Consider the following 19,097-nt stretch of genomic DNA (forward strand, 5'->3'; position numbering starts at 1 on the left):
TTTGTAACTTTCCTTAACATCGATAAAACAATAATTATTAAAATCATTAGTAAATTAAAGCATTTATTGGTATGGATCGTTGAAAATCATTACCAATACTTCATATATGGTTATTTTAAACGATTCAGCGTCTGTCGAAGTACATAAACGCTTTAACAATTCCCTTAAGTTCATTTAAGCAGGATAGCGTCAGCAACTTGCCTGAATATTTTTATAATCGTTTAAATTTGCACGGTTTTTGATTCGATTTTTGAATCTGGCGACGGTACGCACGAGCATAATCCGAAATGTAATTAGGAAGGGCTTGGCAAGGATTGTTCATCATAAAGTTTCACCTTAGTCGATAAGATACAAAGACCAATGCATATACAGGGTGAGGTGAATGTGCCCTTATTATATCACAGAGAGGCGTAACAAAAATATAAAACAATTTAAACTTTATAGTATTTTTGTATGAATCATATACGCTCATGCAACGGCTACGCGTTGCGATTCGTCCTACAATTCTGATCGCGGTTTCTAAATTATAAGGCATCGTAATTCCTTCTCTCACGAATCCTGATTTTCTGATTAATAAAAATTTTATACGTGATTAACGATACAATATCTAGAATATAAATCAAGAATATCCTAAAGGACGTAAGATACGAGTGAAACAGCTGTGCCGCGAGAAAATATTAATTATATCGGCGTGATAAAATAAATGACAACGTTTATGCAAACATAGAATATTTCAAGATAGAACATTCTGCGTACAGAACTGATTAACAATGTAAAATATTGAATTGAACTCGCGCGTAATTAAGCAAGTGTATAAGAAAGTATCCTTTGAATATAACTAATAAAACTTATTTAAGCCATACATACATATATGCATATCGGCGAGTTCTATTATTTAGGTGTTTAACTGTATCGTTTGCAGTACGAATCGCATTGGCATTATTATTGTCATCATCACTCCTTTTTCCCTTCTTTCCCCTATCCGATGATCGTTCGTTCTTATCTTATCTTTCACGCTATTCTTTCCTCGCGTTCTCTTCACCATTCTCTCGTTTGTCCACGTTCTCTCACTTTCATTTTCTCTTGTCTCTTGCACGCTCCTTTCTTTCCCTCTCTCTCTCTGCCCCCCCCCTCGACCCTCTCGCGCTCTCGCTCCAACTCTACGCTCGCTCTCTTTTATCCTCGTTCGCTCTGTTTCTCTTAATTTCGACTATAGCTAGCCCCTGACAAAACTAAATTCTGGTAAACGAGAAGCAAGCTATTGAATGCCTTCAATATTGTTCTCTCCCTGTCTCATCGTTCTGCGCCATACGTCCAATGTATTCCAGTTTTTAACAGTAAAACTTAGTAATACGTATCCGTAACATATGCGTACACGGGCGCAGACAGACGTACGTGAACAATTCCACCTACGCGTGTGTGCGGGCGCGTGTGCGCCACGTTGGTATTAAGAATAAAAGATCAGTTTTGTGCTGATATACAACAGTGTTTTGAATGGTAATTTGACTTACATGTATACAGATTATACATACGTACTACGTACGGTTTCATGAGTACAAAGTGGAACGCGAGGACGATCCAATTGATTTAGCTTCGTCGCGTCAAGTCATTTTCTTTCATTCTTTTCTTTCTCGTTTTTCTTTTCCGTCTTTTTTTTCATTAATAGCCATCTACGAGTTGTATTTGAAGCAAAAAAAAAAAAAAAAGAAAAAAGAAAAAGGAATCGGTTGATCTGACTCGATCTGGATCGAACTTGCGATCCAAAATTTCCCTTTATCCGCGAATGCTCTTGATTTTGTGCAATTTTTTTTTTTAATTTTGAAGAATGAAGAAATACTCAATATTTCGTGAATCGATTGTTGATAGTTAATTTCATCGGCATTGAAAATCGTTCGAGTTTCGATCGAGGTATGCGCGTAATAATAAATCGCAATCGTTCTCGCTGACCACTTTGTATGAAACGATGCAGAGATACATATCGTTCATGATGGATAATTTACAAATATAGTTATGGAGTTAATGAGAGTTCAGCGATATTAGTCCCATAGTAAGTTAGCGATAGAAAATATCCTGAATAAGTTCATAAGTATGGATTTAAATAGTCGGCAATTTATGACAAAAAATGTATAATATAGAGTGTAAAATTCTCTCGTAATGTAACTATACATATATATAGATGTTGTATATGTATATATACACGTGGCGTATGCGTAATGTGTACGTGTAATACGAAGAGTTAGGTTTGTTAAATTTTATCGTGTACGAAGAGGTACAAAATTTATAGGTATAGAATAGACTATGAGGTCCGAAAGGCTATCTAATTCGTTCGATTTGCGTTAACGATCCCGTTAGTCGAAGTATCGCGTGATTTTCCATTTCTGTCGGATCTATAAACGTATCGTTAATTATAAATTAAGATTTCCATGAACATTCTTCTGTATTTCGAACAGCACGCATCATCCAATCACGATGATAATATCAATTAACACTAACGACGAAGAAAATCATTTTAATAAAATATTGATTTTTCATGTCAAATCACGAGAATAATTGTCTTCGTACCTTCTCCCAATTTCAATGACATTCCGCACAAATAATTCCGATCAAATGATAACGCGTCCAATTATATCAGGAATAATCGAGTATTATCGTAACCTCGAACGCTCGATGGAATCGTAATGCTGCAAATTTTGTAGGATTAAGTCGACGTAAGATTTCTTTTATGAACTGTACCGTGTACGTATAAACAACCGGCAACAGATTTGCATCGACCAGGCATTGCTTGAAGATGGTGTAATTTGGTCATGTGCCAAGTACTGTCACGAACGCGAACAGGAAAGAGGAGAAAGGAATCGAGGTTAACCATTTGACCGTCGAAATGAAATAACAAAAGGAGATGGACAGACTGTCGGAGAAGAAAGGAGGAGCAGAAGAAGAGGAAGAAGAAGAGGAAGAGGAAGAAGAAGAGGAAGAGGAAGAAGAAGAAGAAGAGGAAGAGGAAGAAGAAGAAGAAGAAGAAGAAGAAGAAGAGGAAGAAGAAGAAGAAATGTGAAAAGGATGATCGTTGGTCGTTAGAGGAGAGAAGAATATAATCAAGAATTGCGATCAATCGTCCACGTTTGGAAAAGAATGCTCTGCACGTCGAGTACGTCGTTAATAAACTCTGTACAAACATTAACAGTTCATTGGGAACAACAACATTTACATCTTGATAAAACCCTGAAACAGAGCTTCCATCGTTCATAAATTTTTCAATGTCGCAATGAATCTTTCTTTAATTGCGGCGCAACGTTTTCTTGTTTCTTTTACTTGCTCTTTTTTTCCTTTTTTTTTTTCTTCAATTTCTTTTATTCCTCTGTAACTATATAGCCAGTCATTCAACGAACAACGAGCAAGATTACATCGATACGCCAGAATAGAGGCACGAAAAAAAAAAAAGGGAAAAGAAAAGTTTTCTTTTTTTGTTTTTTTTTTTACAAGTATCGTACAAAAACTGATAAATAATCCTGGCGTTAAAGAACACGATGATTATCCGACGTGAAAAAGGGTAGTTCTTTTTTCTCGAAAAAGAAATAAACTGCATTCTAACTAATATCAACATAGATACATACGGAATACATACAGAAGATGTCTCTGGTGGACATTTCTTTCTACACGTAAGGAAGGTTCGATTAAGCTTGTCTAAAATGTATCGGTTTATACATGTATTCCTTTGCAAAGGGAAAGAAACTGAGAAAGAAGAGGAGAAAACATTTTCGAATGCCATCGCTAATTCGTACGGGTTGGTTGGTTTGTGCATAATTTCGTATGCAATTTGATGTTCAATTCACTCGCGCAAGTGAATCAGACGAATAAAGGCAAAAAGGATATTCCTTGGCTCTGACATTCGCCGGCCGTATACGATATCTCGATACAAATATTTGAGCCTCGTAGCGAGAACCTGGCGGTCTCGTCACAAAAAAGTTCGCTCGAACCTTCCTCGTGAAGGGACACACGGTATGGAGAACGATGTGGATCCATTTAGAGATTCCTACAGCGATTTGTGCTTGACGATGACTTTTGATATCGATATATCAGTCTGAAATGATTGACATCAGCTCCGTGTTACATCCCGATTGATTCTCACGTTTCTTACAATTTTGCTTATCCGCTTTATCTTCCATTTTGACGGTAACCTTGTGTCGTGATTCACGTTGGAGCAAACCGTGTGAGCTTTAATCACGGAGCCGTCAATTCGAATCTTATCATTAGACGAAACAACATATCATGTACATCCATTTAGTACATGTACAATAGGATACGAGTTTGACATTGAGAATTTTATACCATCAAATCGAAAACGATGAATTGTAGATTTTGTTGAATTGTCATGTTTCTGCTTGCAACGTGTCGCCACACGTTTATGAGTGTGCTTCCTCGTTAGAGCATAGAGGAGAACGGTTAAAGAGAGAAAGCTGGACATTCGGTAAAATACTTACGAGTAATTGTAACGTGAATAGAAAAATTTTTCGCATTGAGGCCTTAAGTTTGTCAGCACCCTGTAAATTCACGAATTTATATACAATAAATCCAACGAATTGCACGTGATCGTTTCTTTCAAAGGTCAACAAAATCATCTAGGTTTCTCTCTTCTATATTCTTTTTGTTAATGGAAACAGACTATTAATTAATACCGTGTATTATTGGGTTATTCTAAAAGATCACGCAGTTTCGAACGGTCTATTGAACGGTGAAAAAACGTGACTTCATTTCCTTCTCAAGCTTCTTTCTCTTGAATGGAAATATTCTCAAAAATAGGAAGACCTTGAAAATCGAAAATGCTTATCAGAATTCTCCTATTTGAAAGATTGAAATTTCTATATCGTAATTTGCAATGTTTCTCTAATTTCAAAGAAAATCACGTTGAAGCACGGGAAAGTACCTAATGCTTTTTAAATGTGAACGGCTGAAAACTCGGACGAATATCAGGATGACTCGCTACAACATCGTGTCTACGTAATCCTACCGTTCTCCCAGTATACTTTAAATCCGTGCAGATTTTCGTTCTATTATATATTCGCTTTGCCAACGTCTTACGCGATCCTTTCATTTTCTGAGCGGATGCCACATGGCGACAGGGCGTCTTTGAGCAGCCAACATTTGTCTCCAATGGACCAATGCTCGTCCTGCTGACGTAGGTCCCACGATAACGTGTCCGACGGAGTACGGCTTCGAATTTACACCCTGTTCGTTGTTTACTTCCTCTACAGTTAGCCTTATCTGTATGCTCTGAAATTAGATTGAAGAAATTAGCATGTATTTCTCAGAATACCTAACAAATATGATAATTAAAAATTATTCGAAACCTGCAGAATATGACTGGGTACGTTAAAAGTAATTGCCTCGTTGAAGATTGGGCTTTCTTCTCCCTTTTTCACAGATGTCTTCTTCTTGTGGATCTTTTGCCCGTGTTGTAGCAAGTAAACCTTTGGAACATAGTAAATGCATCATTCAATGATCAATCAGTATCTATGGATCATACGTGATCACAATCATTTCAGTTAGCCTATTTAATTTTGAAAATGTTTAATTTATATAATATAATAAATCTTATCTTTCTTTTTTCGCGCTTATGCATACAGATTCTCGTGGGAACTATTTTGAAGGGGACAATGTACATTTTTCATTAAGCGACGTATGAACATTTTTACAGGGTCAGTCTCGTTACTTCTTAGACACCACTAGCTTGGTTATTACCTTAACGAAGAAATCACCGGGCACGGCACTGACACCATGTAAATTTCTAGCCTTCACAACCACCAGGTTGAGTCTTTCAGCCGTTTGCAAGTAGCTCAAAGAGAACATCAATTCTCCAAGTCTTGGCGTGGGCAAAGCTGATCCCAGAAGTGGTAACCACGTAGTTGCAGGTGCTCTTGAGGCGGGTCCTAGACGTAACTTAGCTTCTCCGATGAGGGATGTTCCATCACCTATACTGGTCTCGTCAGAAAATACCTTAAAAATTTCCCATGCAGATCGCTTACCGCTTATCAAGCATTTTTACATATTTCGAATTACTTTAATTAAAATAACATACTTCGACGAGAAGAGTTCTTCCAGTGGGACCATCGTCCAGAGGGAACAAAAAGTTTTCTTGATAACTAGGCGACGGACTGCCTCTATACAGCCGGGTTTTCACGTGTAATTGTCTGTTCGGTAACAGACAAACTCTAAAAGAACAAATAAGTATCGACGGTTAATTAAATTTAACTATCCTTCTTTCTATGGTAGATATGTAATATTTAACCCTTTCATGTTTGACGCGTGTACGCAATATTGCGCTTTACAAATTATTCGCTAACAAATAATTGGTTGTGCAATAATAAGCAATGATAATCGATAAAAATAAACTTTTGCACAAAATCTAAGAACTATTCGATCCTGAAACGGTCAAATTTAGATATTTCTACGATCTTTTCCCTGATATAATTCAATCCCGGACCTGGAAATTATTTCGTTCGTCGGATTATTAATCTGATCAGTATGAAACGTAATAAGCTTGACGAAATGTTGAAACCTGGCAAAGGTATCTTGAGCAGGTTGTCCATCCGAGGTGACGAGATCTCTGGCTTCGAGAACGCTGACCGCGAGATCACCCTCGCTATCAGCACCTCGGCCACCCCATCTGTCGTACTGGACACCGATGCACACATGACCGACGACAGGTGCTTCTTCGAGATCGTTTAACACTACACTGGTATCCGAGCACACACTTTCGCAGCTTATTGCCCTTTTTAGGTTCGATTCATCCGGCGGCGGCTCTGGATCCGGCCCCTGAGGTCCACGACGACTTCCGGGATTGATGTCATTGTAATCGTTCATCGTGTAGTTTGTGACGAGTGCCTGCGAATGAAATTATATTTGAATAACAGAGAATCAATATATCTGGAAGTGAAATTGTACCTGAGAGAACTTTCGCTTCAATTGCGCTTCCTCCAGTGCGACAAAAAAGTCGTGACTGTTTCGTTTTCTGTGAAATAAGTTGGAGATTTAATTTGCTTTTTAAGACAAATCGACCAAGTTATCGTATATCGAAGGCTACCTTAACGAGTCAGCGTCATCGAGTTCGTTGAGTTCATGGATACCGTTCAATCTCTCCATACTTTTTTTTCTTTGCTCGATACTGTTTAAAATATCCTGAAAGTATAATGATATATATATATATATATATACACGATGATACGATTCATCGAATAAAGTTTAAAATATAACCAAGATCGATAGTATAGTCGTACCTCTGAGGTTCTCGTGAAGCTGGGGTCAGTCATATACGTGTAAACCTCTTGACTGTGATCTTTAACCATCAACGGCGACGACGGTGGATCTTGTAAACTATTGTACACCTAAAATCGTAAAGATTTAATACGATGATTAATATTCTAATAATATTCTAACGTCTTCCTGGACTCGACGCATACTACCTCTTGTGCAGTTCTATGTGCTTCTAAGTTGAGTTCAGGGCTGTAAAGATCGGAGCTACGCCTAGAGCCGTCAGGACCTATCATCACATCGGAATCGTTCTCCGCGTAAATGTCCTGAACTTCATCGTGCAACCTAGTAGTGGAGTTATCCTCCACCACCAACGACGAAGATCTCGATGGGAAGGTGAAACGTTGAACTTGTTGTGCCGAGGATACGACTGAGCTATAACAATCAAGAACAAAATTGTTAATATTTATTCGTACGAAATACGTTCTTTCCTTTCTTTTTTTCTTTTTTTTTTTTTTTTTTCTTCACAGAATGATCAATCTGACGTATACTTGTAAAATTCCGAGGCGTCGATGTAGCTGTGAGACGTGACCAATCTGAGAGCGTTAAATATTCTTTCGCCGGTTGTCTGCCCGTTCTTCTTTGGCACATCTTTCGGTGGATCAGGTGGAGCGGGTGGCGGTGGTATCGGACTGGAAGTTGCCTCGTTGTTGGCCTTCAACGCGTTGATCGATGTTTGAATCGTGTCGTCGTAGAGGATGCGATCTTGATCTCGGTGGAGTCCGAGCTCGTTGATCGAGTCGTATATAGGAAGATCGGGTAAACTCTGAATATACTGCGAGACTTTTTGCAACCCTTGGTTCTCGCGAAACAGGTAGCAGGGGCTGATATCGTCCTGAAGGCTGGAACTTGTAAAGGGTGTCATCTCGATGCTTTGCATCTCGTTGCTCGTACGATCGAGGTCGTTGCCGAGACTCTGAGTGCTGCGAAGCATCTTGGATAGTTCCTCGGATCCGTATATCGATCCCATGATAGTCTGGCTGGCGGCATTCGAAGAATTCGTCATATCGAAACTGCTTGGCGAACCTCTCGAATCATTCCGGACATGTTGCCGTATTATGTGACTCCTTTGGACGATGTCGTAACTGCCGTAGCTCGTGCTGTTGTCCTCGTCCCCTTTCCCATCTAGCGTAGCTATAGGTACACCGTGTACACCGTACCTAATTCTTGTCGATTCGAGGCCGGTATCGAATTGCCTGTAAGGATTGTGCCTATTCTGCTCTTTTCTGCCCGGTTCTTCATCGAATTCGTATCTCAGTCTTGCGTCGATGTGATTTTGCGAGCCGTACGGTGTCATCTGAATATTCTCATTCGTCATGGTGTTCGGTTTCTCGCCGTCGAATCTAAACGAACCGTGGTCATTCGATGCTTGATGTAGACCATAATTTTTCATGGGCTCGCTCTGGAAAAGGAAGACCGACGGGCCATTCGACCTCGAAGGAATCGGTGCTCTCTGCAACGATGGCGGCGGTGTCAGAGGTACCGGGCCAGCTTCTTGCATTCTCAGGTAGTCTACTGTGCTGGAAGTTTGAAGCGGAGATGGCCTTGGACGTGAAGTTGGCCTTGGTTGAGGTGCTGGTCTCAAAGGCTGCGGTGGTATGGTGCTGCCGGTAGCAGTGCCCAGAGGCGGATGAAGATCTCTATCTACCGGTTCGAATCTGCAAATATAGCAGCAAGTTGTATCGTTTTGAGACGAACAACCTTTCATTCTTTCCTCCATTGTATGTTCTTCGTCAAAGCGTTTCTTTACTCTCCTCACGTTTCTCGTTTTATACACGAGTGGAGAATTTGGTTGGAACGTTGTTTTTCGATCTGATTTTCATTTCTCTAAATATGATATTCACTGATATCACACTGATGATATCGTACGCTCGAATCGCGCAAATGTGTATCGTTTCGAATTCGGTGCATATATTAAGCCGAACTGTTCATTTGTCGAATATGAAATATTGGTCGCGTGACGCGGTGCGAGATGCAGATTTGATTTCATATTTCGCAGCAGCGCGGTTTTGGCTCGTTGTCGTGTGAAATATTAGTAAACGAGTATCGATTGGCCGGCTGCGTAGACATCGCACGCTTACCGAAGAAAGGAAATCGCGTAATTTTCCCTTCGAATATAAACACATTAACGATTGTTTCGAACAGAGATTTATTTAATGTTCATTGTTTGAAACAACGAATGCACGAGGGGGGTCGAATAACGTATAGCAACGGCAATAATTAAGATTTAGTGCTTTCGATAACGACATTGTTATTCGATTGTAAGTTAGTCGAGCTATCGATAGTTTTAGGTAATTATCTTCCGAGTGCTTGTTCCGGAAAAAGTTATCGCTGTGTCATCAAGTGGTCGATCGCATCAAGCAAAATATAAGAAATACGCGGATACCGACCTATCGCTTCGACAATGTTCTGTGTCGCAATAAAATTAACGCGCGACGGCGTCCACCCTATCGTAATTTACACGGCGATTTCTTCCACGGTTCGGTTAACGATAAAATTATATTTATTATCCGTCGTGGTTGTTTCGTCCTCGTCGAAGAAATAATCGCTTTATCGGTTCACAATGCGCGATATAGCTTTTCATTAACCAACGTCCAGTGAATTACGCATATAATCTAACCGGGAGTTGATTTCGCAGTTCGTTACCGCAATACCTGGTGAAAGCTCCTTGCGCGTCGAGTCTGAGGTCGCTGTCGCTGTGAAGCAAATGTTGAGATGCATTTCCAGGTTGTCGATATAAACCGGGAATTGTCTGGGCTATTGGATGTTGTGCTTTCACTAAACCAACCTGGAAAATCCATCGTAACGAATCGTCGGAACTTGAACTTTTCGAGTGACAAATTTTAAGCGAATCTTCTATTTCTTTTTAAAGTTTCTATTTTCTTCGTTTTACAAAAGTGTACCTTTTCTTCTCGCGGCGCCCATAACCACGATAGCCTTTGTCGCCATTGCTCGCAGATGTTCCAAATGTTTCTAGCGCCCCATTGCCAGTTGATGCAATACCTACGGACAATATTCCAAGCAATTGTTATTGTTAGTAGTCTCGCTAAAATTACATTAGTATGTTTCGCGTTAGATTTCCGTTATTTATCGTGTGAAAATTACTTTTACAGTTAGATATCGAGCTTTTGGACTACGGTATGGCAGTTGGATTATTACTGAAAAGGGATGCCGGTGTTTCTAGTTAATCGACCGATTTTCCGTTATAACAAAAGTCGTCGTGAACAGATCGAGCTACCTTTTTTCACATTTTTCTTCCTCCTTTTTTAACGTTCGATATGGTAGTGAGAAAGGTGTTTGGTCACATGGAGCGTTCGACGGCAGACTAATAGAGGGAATATGCTGCTATTAAGAGTATGGGGGGATGCGCGCTCGTCAAAGGGGTGAGCGAGGAATCGATCAACGAGGAGAAATGAATTTTATCAAGTGTGATGCTGAAAGGTAAGATAAAATTTCGCTGCGCGAAAGGCTCGGCACACGCTTTTTGAACTTGAACCTTTCCCTACCATAGAATTGTTCGAAGATATCTATTCTTTTTTTTTTTTTTATTGTTCAGAGATATTTATTTTTTTCACTTGTACCTAAATACTCATTATGTATGCATACGTGCTTGTTTTTATATGTTATTGACTTTCTATATGATTTTATGTGATATGATTTCATACGTTTGATGATTTACGATGAAAAAGTAGAGCATTATCGTATAGAGATCAAAGCGTTTAACAAAGCTTTCTCTCTCTTAACAAGTAGAGTGTAGAGTGCTCGAGAGGCTCCTGCCTAGAGGAGGTTTTCTAAATGTCGTCACCATTCCACCTTCAACGATCCAACTTGAGGCTACCGACTTGTTATTACGATTATCACAAATTTTCAGGTTTCTCAATCCTTTAACGAATCTATCGATGAACGACGCGTGCAGGTCTTAAAGAGATGGTTTTGCTGAAAAAAGGATAAGATGGATGAGAGAAAAGGACAGATGAGATAAGAAGTCACTGATACAATTGGTAGCTGAACGACCCTTTAACCTGTTGCACGTGCCGTATTTACCAGTCTTCGCGAACGTACCTGTTGTGTAACGCGAGAAAATACAGAAACAGGAAAACACTACTCGAGCTTATCACGTGGAAGAACGTTTCTGTTATCGCGAGCCTGTACAACGAGCCTATAGAATCGTAACAACTGTTACCATCGATGTTTCAGCGAAGAGGGAAACAAGGAGTTGAAAGATGTTATCTATTCGTTAATAGGAATGGTAAATGTAAGCTTCGAAGCAACGAGACTGAAATTTCCCGTAAATCGTGAATCGTGAATCGTGAATCGTGAATCGTGAATCTCGAAAATCTCTGGTGCGAGCTATCACCGAACGTGTTTGTTAAAAAATATAGTGGTGCGATTACCTCCTTCTGTAAAGTGCCAGGGCGGCGCTAGCCACGACGACAATGGCTAAAGCCACCCCAAGAACGGTGAGCGTCCAGCCCATCCTTCTTAATGCTAAATCCAGGCCTGACCACAAATCCAATCAGACCGCCGAACCTGAAACACACGGAGTAAATCCGTAGAGAGCATGATCCGATTACAGTTACAGAAGCAAGATTACCAGTGGATTAACGATCTTTATACATACCAACTGTGTGTGGACCCGTTTATTCGATTTCTCAGTATTTTCGGCAATATATTACACGGGTATTCCAACTACTTACCGTAACAACAACCATTTTACCTTTGCTCCCATTTACGTGCTCTTATCGTTACGTCTAATATCGAAATCGATCGTTATATCCGCAAAATTATATTTTTATGGACACCGCTGGAAAAATGTGCGATCTGTATACAGAGAATCGTTTCATTCGCTAAATATTATAACGAGTGCTTCTATATCATATTTTCGTCTGCTATGTGCGTTTTCCCACCTTTAACGATTTTAACGTTAACGTAACGGTGTAGCGTAAGAAACAGTGTTCGATGGAACTCGCGAAGGACGCAAGTCAGATGGAAGCCGGAAATGTCGATAAAAGTTAACGAGGCGGCACCGTGAGCGATAAAATCTCCCCTCGAAAAGTTCTCCGACGATTCGTGCCTTTGCCGACGACACGAAAGGATTTTCAAGATTCGCAAGAAACACCACCACCACCACCACCAAAATTAGAGTCGCTCGTGGCGGCGGTTTCATCTCTGGTTACGTCGTGAAGGGTCCCTAATCTGGTTACGTCTTTCGACGTGACTGATTCTATACGAACGTGTGGTGTATTCACCTTCCTTGTCACTTGTATACCAATGTACGCGTATATATACGTCGTTTCCAGTCGAACAGATTCGTGTTACGAATACATGCGTTATGTAGAGGCATACATATGCATCGAGGAACAAGTAGGTACATACTCGGTAGACCAAAGACGACTGGAGAACGCCTGGCCCTTGACATCGCATAGGTTGCTTCTGCTTCGAGCAACAACACACGATTTAAAACGCCATTCTCTGGAAATATATACTTACGATAAAACGATTTATTTTCTCATGCAAACTTTTCTTCCGATTAGCTTCTGGTAGATTAATTTATTTGTCAACCTGGCTTGGCACACTCCCGTACTTTGCTCGGAGCACCAATCCGCATTCCCACGCCAAATCTCTCAATATCTCGTCTCATATCGAACAATCGCTTAACATGCACGCGTATATCTCTGTTTCTCGTAACCTATGCGAATACACCATCCTATACTTACTTAACCTATTTACTTATACCTGTCGTGTATCATCTACCTTTAAATTAACCGGCTACCTATACTCTTACGCCATTTTTCATCACCGCTTCATTTATCCAACCCTCTGATAAATCTTCCTCTCTTAAATACGCTAGAATCTGATCTATAGCAGTCTATATTATATATCTATATGTAATATAAGTTTCGCGTATGTAGCGAAATTGGGTAATAGTTTTATAATAATAGTTTCATTTTGTAACAACTTAACATTTTTTCAAATGTACATGTAAGCGTTTTTAGTCAACTAAACTAAATAAAATTCGTATCCAAAGATATCGAGATATCGAGGGTTAATATCAATTTATTACAGAGTAACAATAATTTATAGTTGGCAATTCGTTCATGGTTTTCTAGTCCTCCTTCGTACTTTGTTCGCGTTTGTGATTGCTTAAGCTTCATATACGTATCGCCGGGAAGAAGTTGAGGTATCGTCGTGTTCTTCTGTCACGTACATCGGAGATTCTATATTTTTATCTGAGAGAGAAACGCGTCGTCCATTTTCCGCGCACAGGGTAATGCTCCCCCTTTTATCTCAGACGTTTTGACACAAAGTACGTGTGTGGCTTAGCTTAGGTGTAGTCATGTACTCATCTTCTTTTAAAAAAAGAAGAAAGGAAAAAAGAAAGAAATAAAGAAAGGAGGGAGAGGGGAGGGGGAGGTCGGTAGGTTAGCGTGGAGGAGGAAGGGGTGAAAGAAAGAAGGTACACCACGGCGTGTGTGTGAAAAAATAGGCCAAGCCAGCGGAGTCGGTGAACTTTGCTCAGATACTTCGACGAGCATACAACGAGTATACAACGAGTATACAACGAGCATACAGCAATCCGGACGGTTTCCCCTTCGAAGATGCAATCCGCTCTTCAAGCGCTATAGATACGAACGATCTAGCCTATAAATCGCGCATATGTCCACGGTATTTCTAAATATCGTACTTCAAACGCAAGTATGAAGATACTTGGTGAAGACCAACCAAGAGAATTCCGTTGGTATTTTTCTTCTGTGACCTTATTTTTTTATCGTGATTATCGATTATCGTTTGTGTTTCAAAGTAATTTTTATATCCTTCGTTTGCCGTTATTCAAGATAAATCATTTAATATGAATAGTATATACGAAAGTATGATTGACGGTAGGTAAACTTTGGCTGGTAAACTTGGATTTGTTAACTTTCGCAGCAACGAAGCTTGCATGTAAGTAGCGAAAATAAATAAGTCAAGGATTGAAAAACGGTGTATGGGATATGTCGGGAAAGCAAGAAAGTAATAAGCATAGCGAATAAAAGAACCGTGAATATTGTGAATGTGGATAGAAAGGATACGAAACGAACAGGTGGAGAACGACAGTCGTATTATGTTAGGAAAGAAGAAGCAAGGAAACTAACGGGTAATAACGCCGGATGGAAAAGGATTCTCATCCGCAAAAATCATCCTCGTTCCAATCGAAAGATGGAGCATGTATGTTACCATCAGGTATAATGTAGTTTCAATGGTCAGACGCAGGACATGCGCGTTTTCCTTGTGCTGAAAGCTATAGTTACAGTTAAACGAATATCGAAGAAAAATCGACGATATTTACTTACTTTGTTCTCTGTTACACGATGGCAAACAACTTGTACGCTATTGACCTCGGTAAAATTTCAAGCACGGGCAACGATCACGATCGGTCGTCAAGTATACGATGGTATGCGCGAAACTTTTCAATCTCGAGGTAGATACGAAATACGAAGGGAAACAAGTTGGCGAGAACTCGAAGGCAGGAGTTAAGAATCGAAGGAAATAATTCATTGTCACGTTCTACGTTTGGCTGAGCGTATCGCGGTGGTATACATATATGTACATATATTGGTTGGTTAAAGAACCGGCTGTGTACGTGGTGCAGCAAACAGCAAGTAACTGAGACTTTTGGCAAGATGGAAGGAGAAGGTAGATGAACGAGCAGGATAAGATTTAGCAGGAAAGAAAAGGGCGGTGGTTGCGGGTCGCTACCGCTGTAGGTGGTGGTGCTTCGGTCTTTCTCATCGGAGACAATGGTAGCAATTAGTGGCGTGTAAGATTTTAGCCCGGGGGCTGCAGAGAAACAGAAAGAGAAAGAGAAAGAGAAAGAAAAAGAGATGCTCCGATTCTCAAATACGTTCATTCAGGGGCTAGTCTCTTTTTCGTTGTCTCGACGTGGCAGAGGGGGGGGGGGGGGGGGGAAAGAAAGGGGGTCATGTACATCTAATCGAGCTCTCAAACATTCATCGATCCACTTACCACCTATCGAACGTTACGCCTATTCAAAGCAACAGATATTAAGTATCGGACACCGGTTCCAGATGTGGTGTTCGATTCAAGAACGAAAGGGTTCAGAGTTTTGCAGTTTCGCATATACTTGCGTAATATTAAAAGAAAACTTGCGAAACCGACGTTTTTATACGTTTTGTTTACTTTCTTCGAACCGAAGATAAACTTTTAACGGGACGATAGAATAAACATTACGTCGTGCGTAGACTTAGGATCGATCAAGTTAAAAGATAAAAAGCTATTGATTGTAAAAGCTTTCGAATGTAAAATCTCTGCTCGAATCTTTCACCTCGATCTTTGCAAATGCTTTCAAATACGTTGTTGTCGATAAAATAGAGTCTCGCGACATGTATACATATATGTATAATGCGCACATCCGTTGTTACAATCGCGCAAAAGCGCATTGCGCCTTTTGGCAATCAGGTATCCATTGGGAATCGATGCAAGTGTAACGCATGCGGAACGGCGAAATAAGGACGGCGAAGTAAGTAGAGGATATTAAAACCGGGTCAGACCAGAGCGTTCTGCCTCTGTTTACATTTGTGCCACTGTGTCAAGGTAACCGATGTCAGATGTACATGACGTATATACAAATCAAGAGCAGTTGATCAGAGACAAGAGAAAAAAAGAAGAGAATTTCGTCAGTCGCGTCTGTCGTCGCGTATCAACCGTTTCGATTCGGTTCGAAAGAAAACGTATTAAATATAAAAATCCAGTCGAAAGAAATACTCGACGACGACGATACCAATTTTTTATTATCTACGTTCCCTTCGACTAAAGTTGCATTCGCTTTTCAAACATATACCGTATGTATATATATATATACATATAGAGGAAAAAAAGGCACATATATATATATATATGCCTTTTTTTCCTCTTTTATCAGACACGTGGACGTTGTACCGTTACCATCAAAATTTTGTACGAATGCCGAGCGATATTCGTCAGGTGAAATTTAACTATGGCGAGGCGCATCGGTTATCGTTAAAATGTATACCGTTCCGTTTATCGCAGTTGAGAAAGTTACGAGATCGGAATTCTTGACTCACCGTGAATAATTCACGTGCGAGTTTCGCTTGTTATTGACAGTTGGTATACACGCTTCGACTCGGTTAATAAACGCCGTTGATAAACCGTGAACGCATGCAAGCTGTCTCGTCGCTGATTCTTCGCTGTCGAAAATAATAAAAAGATAATTTCCTATTCTTGTCAAAGTTAGTATCGCTTTATGCCACTGTGTTTTCTCGTTATAATAGGTGAATGATAGTTTTACGCATTTAGCGATTAAATTCGGCGAAAGAAATGTTTTCCTTATCCGTATTTATTAACGTTTATGTCAACATATTTATCCGAGTGTCTAGTCAGCTGCTTTATGAAAATTCGTTGCGGTGAATCGCGGCCGTGAACGATGACAGGACTTGACTTTGTGCATGCAAAACGGGCGAGTCGGCCATGATCGCGAAATATCAATACGAATATTTTAACAAGAGAAGTTATAATTCCTTGGTCGTTGAGCGAGACTAGAATTCGTCGATTCGTATTTCGTATTTAAATATATTCGTGCTGTTCTGATATCTGTCTGATATCGATATACGGATTATCCGGATTAGAACAGATCAGAATACGATGAGAATTCCTTTGTAAGAGGAAAAAGTTACAATACATTCGTTACATTTATAGAGAGGATTAATTAATAAGGGTGGACGCATACAGAAATACGGTAAAGTAGAATAAAATTAAAGGAACAGATACTACACGGATACGTAATAATTTTGGCATTATAGGAGGACAAACAGCAATTTTTGCATTTGAAAATTAATAATCTAAGTAGAGTAAGGAAAGGAATGAAAGAGCCGACTGACCGATTGGTAGAAAAAGTTTAATTCGACGTCGAAGAATTATATCACGTACCGAGCAAGTATCTACGAATAGTCAGCTTCTATTTGTTCTATTTGTCTAGCGAGCCGTAAAAAGTTCCTTCTTTATTCAATTTGTAACGACGGGGTACTAGTAGGCTAGTAGAGTATTTTAATTTTCTATCCTTGCTAGAACAGGTGACTCGTCTGTCTGATGAAATTTGTCTTTGACATTGATTCCCCGATGTAACCGTCCCTAATTTGTGCAAACGAGGGGAAATGTCCGTTGAAAAAGGTAACGGGGAACCGTTGATGTCGCGAGTATTTCGTATGAATATTTACGAGCTAGATAAAAGTAACGCGAATACTGTCACTCGATTTCGAGCTAAATCGAGCGTCTATGATGTTCTATAAAATGTTTTGTCGCATTGGAACGTTTACGATTCGCAGGATCGTGGTCACGCAGAATTTTCGGTTTCGCGGAAGAAGAGGAGCGAAGAAGACGGCGTTTTTAATTTCTTTGATGACAAACCGGTGACCAACTATTTTACGTGAAAATTCTGTAATCGCGTTTTCCATTAATGAAACAACGACCGCGGAGGCGGTGAAGAAGGTTTTCATGTAAATTGCAACCGAACAGAAAAAGATTTTAAAATACAGATAGTAACTGTTTGCACCTTGCCACGAAAATTAGTCCACACGTTGTTTATGAAAGAAAGATATTCCATATCTCGTATCGTAAATTTTGCTTGTTGAAAGAAGAACGAGATTGGAACATGAAAATTGTAAAATTTAAAGGAACCAGCAAGATTAAATATTTATTAACATTTTGTTACGCTTTGTCGTCTTCTTACGCTTGTTACGCTTCTGCATCTGTCGGCATGTAATTGCTACGTGGCGACACTTGAAAATGGGGAACGCCTCTAAAACGATGATTAGCATACGCGAAAGAAGTTGGTCTGCAGCGAGTTCGTCTAATCGAGTGGTCTCGATCGATCGGGTCGTCGGTCCCGTCTCATCCTGTCGCGTCGCGTCGCGTCGCGTCGCGTCGTATACGCGGCTGCAGAAGTGCGCTGCAGGTTCGTTGCACTTTCGGCCGCATTTGTAAAACTGCATGCCACTGCACCGTCGGATCTCTCGTTCTAGCCACGAAACTGCTGCGATAATCAAATTCCATTCTTAATCGGTTCGATGGTCACGGTGTAGTATAATATCCGCCTATACATACAGCGAAAATAAAAATGAAGAATCGTTTGTGATATTTAATGGAAAGCCGTAATCGATCCAAATTAAATTGACCTGAATTCTTAATAATTGCATGCAAAATAAATAATTAAGAAAAACATTTTCGATTCGTACTCGCTTTGAACTAGAAATCAAGCGAGATTTGCCATCGACAAAAGATATTATTTCCCTTCGGGAACATTATAATCTTGGTATGTACGGCCAAAGCGAAAAGGCAGGATTATGAATGTTGGATGGGTAAACGTTACCTATAAATGCAGCCCGTCCGAGTAGCGGAAGGAAGCTGCGGGGAAATTCTTATGGAAGATGTGAGGAAATAAGAAGGGCTAATCCGTCGTGTTTGCGATGCACATTCATAAAGTCGGCGATGTTGCTAAGGTATCGTTTATCCGGTTCGGCGATCTGTCAAAATAATCGAATCTCAATGGCAGCGTTGTGGCGACAAGCAGGCACAAGTAGGAAAAGTGGATATATAAGTGGTGAAGAGGGAAGGAGGCAGGAATACACAGACGGTTAGGCAGAGAAAACAGCAGGAAGAGGAAAATCAGGTGATCATAGCCTTTTGCGATGTGATTACACGTACTGGGCCACGTTCAGCCAATGGATCTCATGCTGGCAAAAGGAGCAGAGTGAAATGAGAGCTGAGGTTTGGTGAAG

General features: G+C 40.1%; 1 protein-coding gene and 1 long non-coding RNA gene across 3 annotated transcripts in view; one reads left to right on the forward strand and one right to left on the reverse strand.

The window, feature by feature from the left end:
- Positions 1-2,920: 2,920 nt before the first annotated feature.
- The window catches only part of LOC122572586, a 56,256-nt gene continuing 40,079 nt past the window's right edge, over positions 2,921-19,097 (reverse strand). Inside the window, exons 2-15 of one of the 2 annotated variants that reach the window (XR_006318509.1) lie at positions 11,700-11,835; positions 10,209-10,308; positions 9,960-10,093; positions 7,797-8,963; positions 7,458-7,680; positions 7,272-7,379; positions 7,079-7,173; positions 6,940-7,006; positions 6,554-6,879; positions 6,074-6,206; positions 5,737-5,991; positions 5,346-5,465; positions 4,922-5,268; positions 2,921-4,803 (exon numbers count right to left, since the gene is read on the reverse strand). Coding sequence is in view for 1 of the 2 variants with exons in the window: in XM_043737708.1 (XP_043593643.1) it covers positions 5,086-5,268; positions 5,346-5,465; positions 5,737-5,991; positions 6,074-6,206; positions 6,554-6,879; positions 6,940-7,006; positions 7,079-7,173; positions 7,272-7,379; positions 7,458-7,680; positions 7,797-8,963; positions 9,960-10,093; positions 10,209-10,308; positions 11,700-11,782 (2,994 nt within the window). In the remaining variant the exon portion in view is untranslated. Of the gene's footprint in view, positions 5,269-5,345; positions 5,466-5,736; positions 5,992-6,073; positions 6,207-6,553; positions 6,880-6,939; positions 7,007-7,078; positions 7,174-7,271; positions 7,380-7,457; positions 7,681-7,796; positions 8,964-9,959; positions 10,094-10,208; positions 10,309-11,699; positions 11,836-19,097 lie in introns of both variants that reach the window. The other variant, XM_043737708.1, reaches the window with a different exon arrangement.
- Positions 10,212-11,501, forward strand: LOC122572613. Its single transcript, XR_006318513.1, has 3 exons — positions 10,212-10,338; positions 10,419-10,746; positions 11,177-11,501. It is a non-coding gene; the product is annotated as an uncharacterized LOC122572613 (long non-coding RNA).

The sequence above is a fragment of the Bombus pyrosoma genome, linkage group LG2 (genome assembly GCF_014825855.1).
Source record: "Bombus pyrosoma isolate SC7728 linkage group LG2, ASM1482585v1, whole genome shotgun sequence".
Lineage (NCBI taxonomy): Eukaryota > Metazoa > Arthropoda > Insecta > Hymenoptera > Apidae > Bombus > Bombus pyrosoma.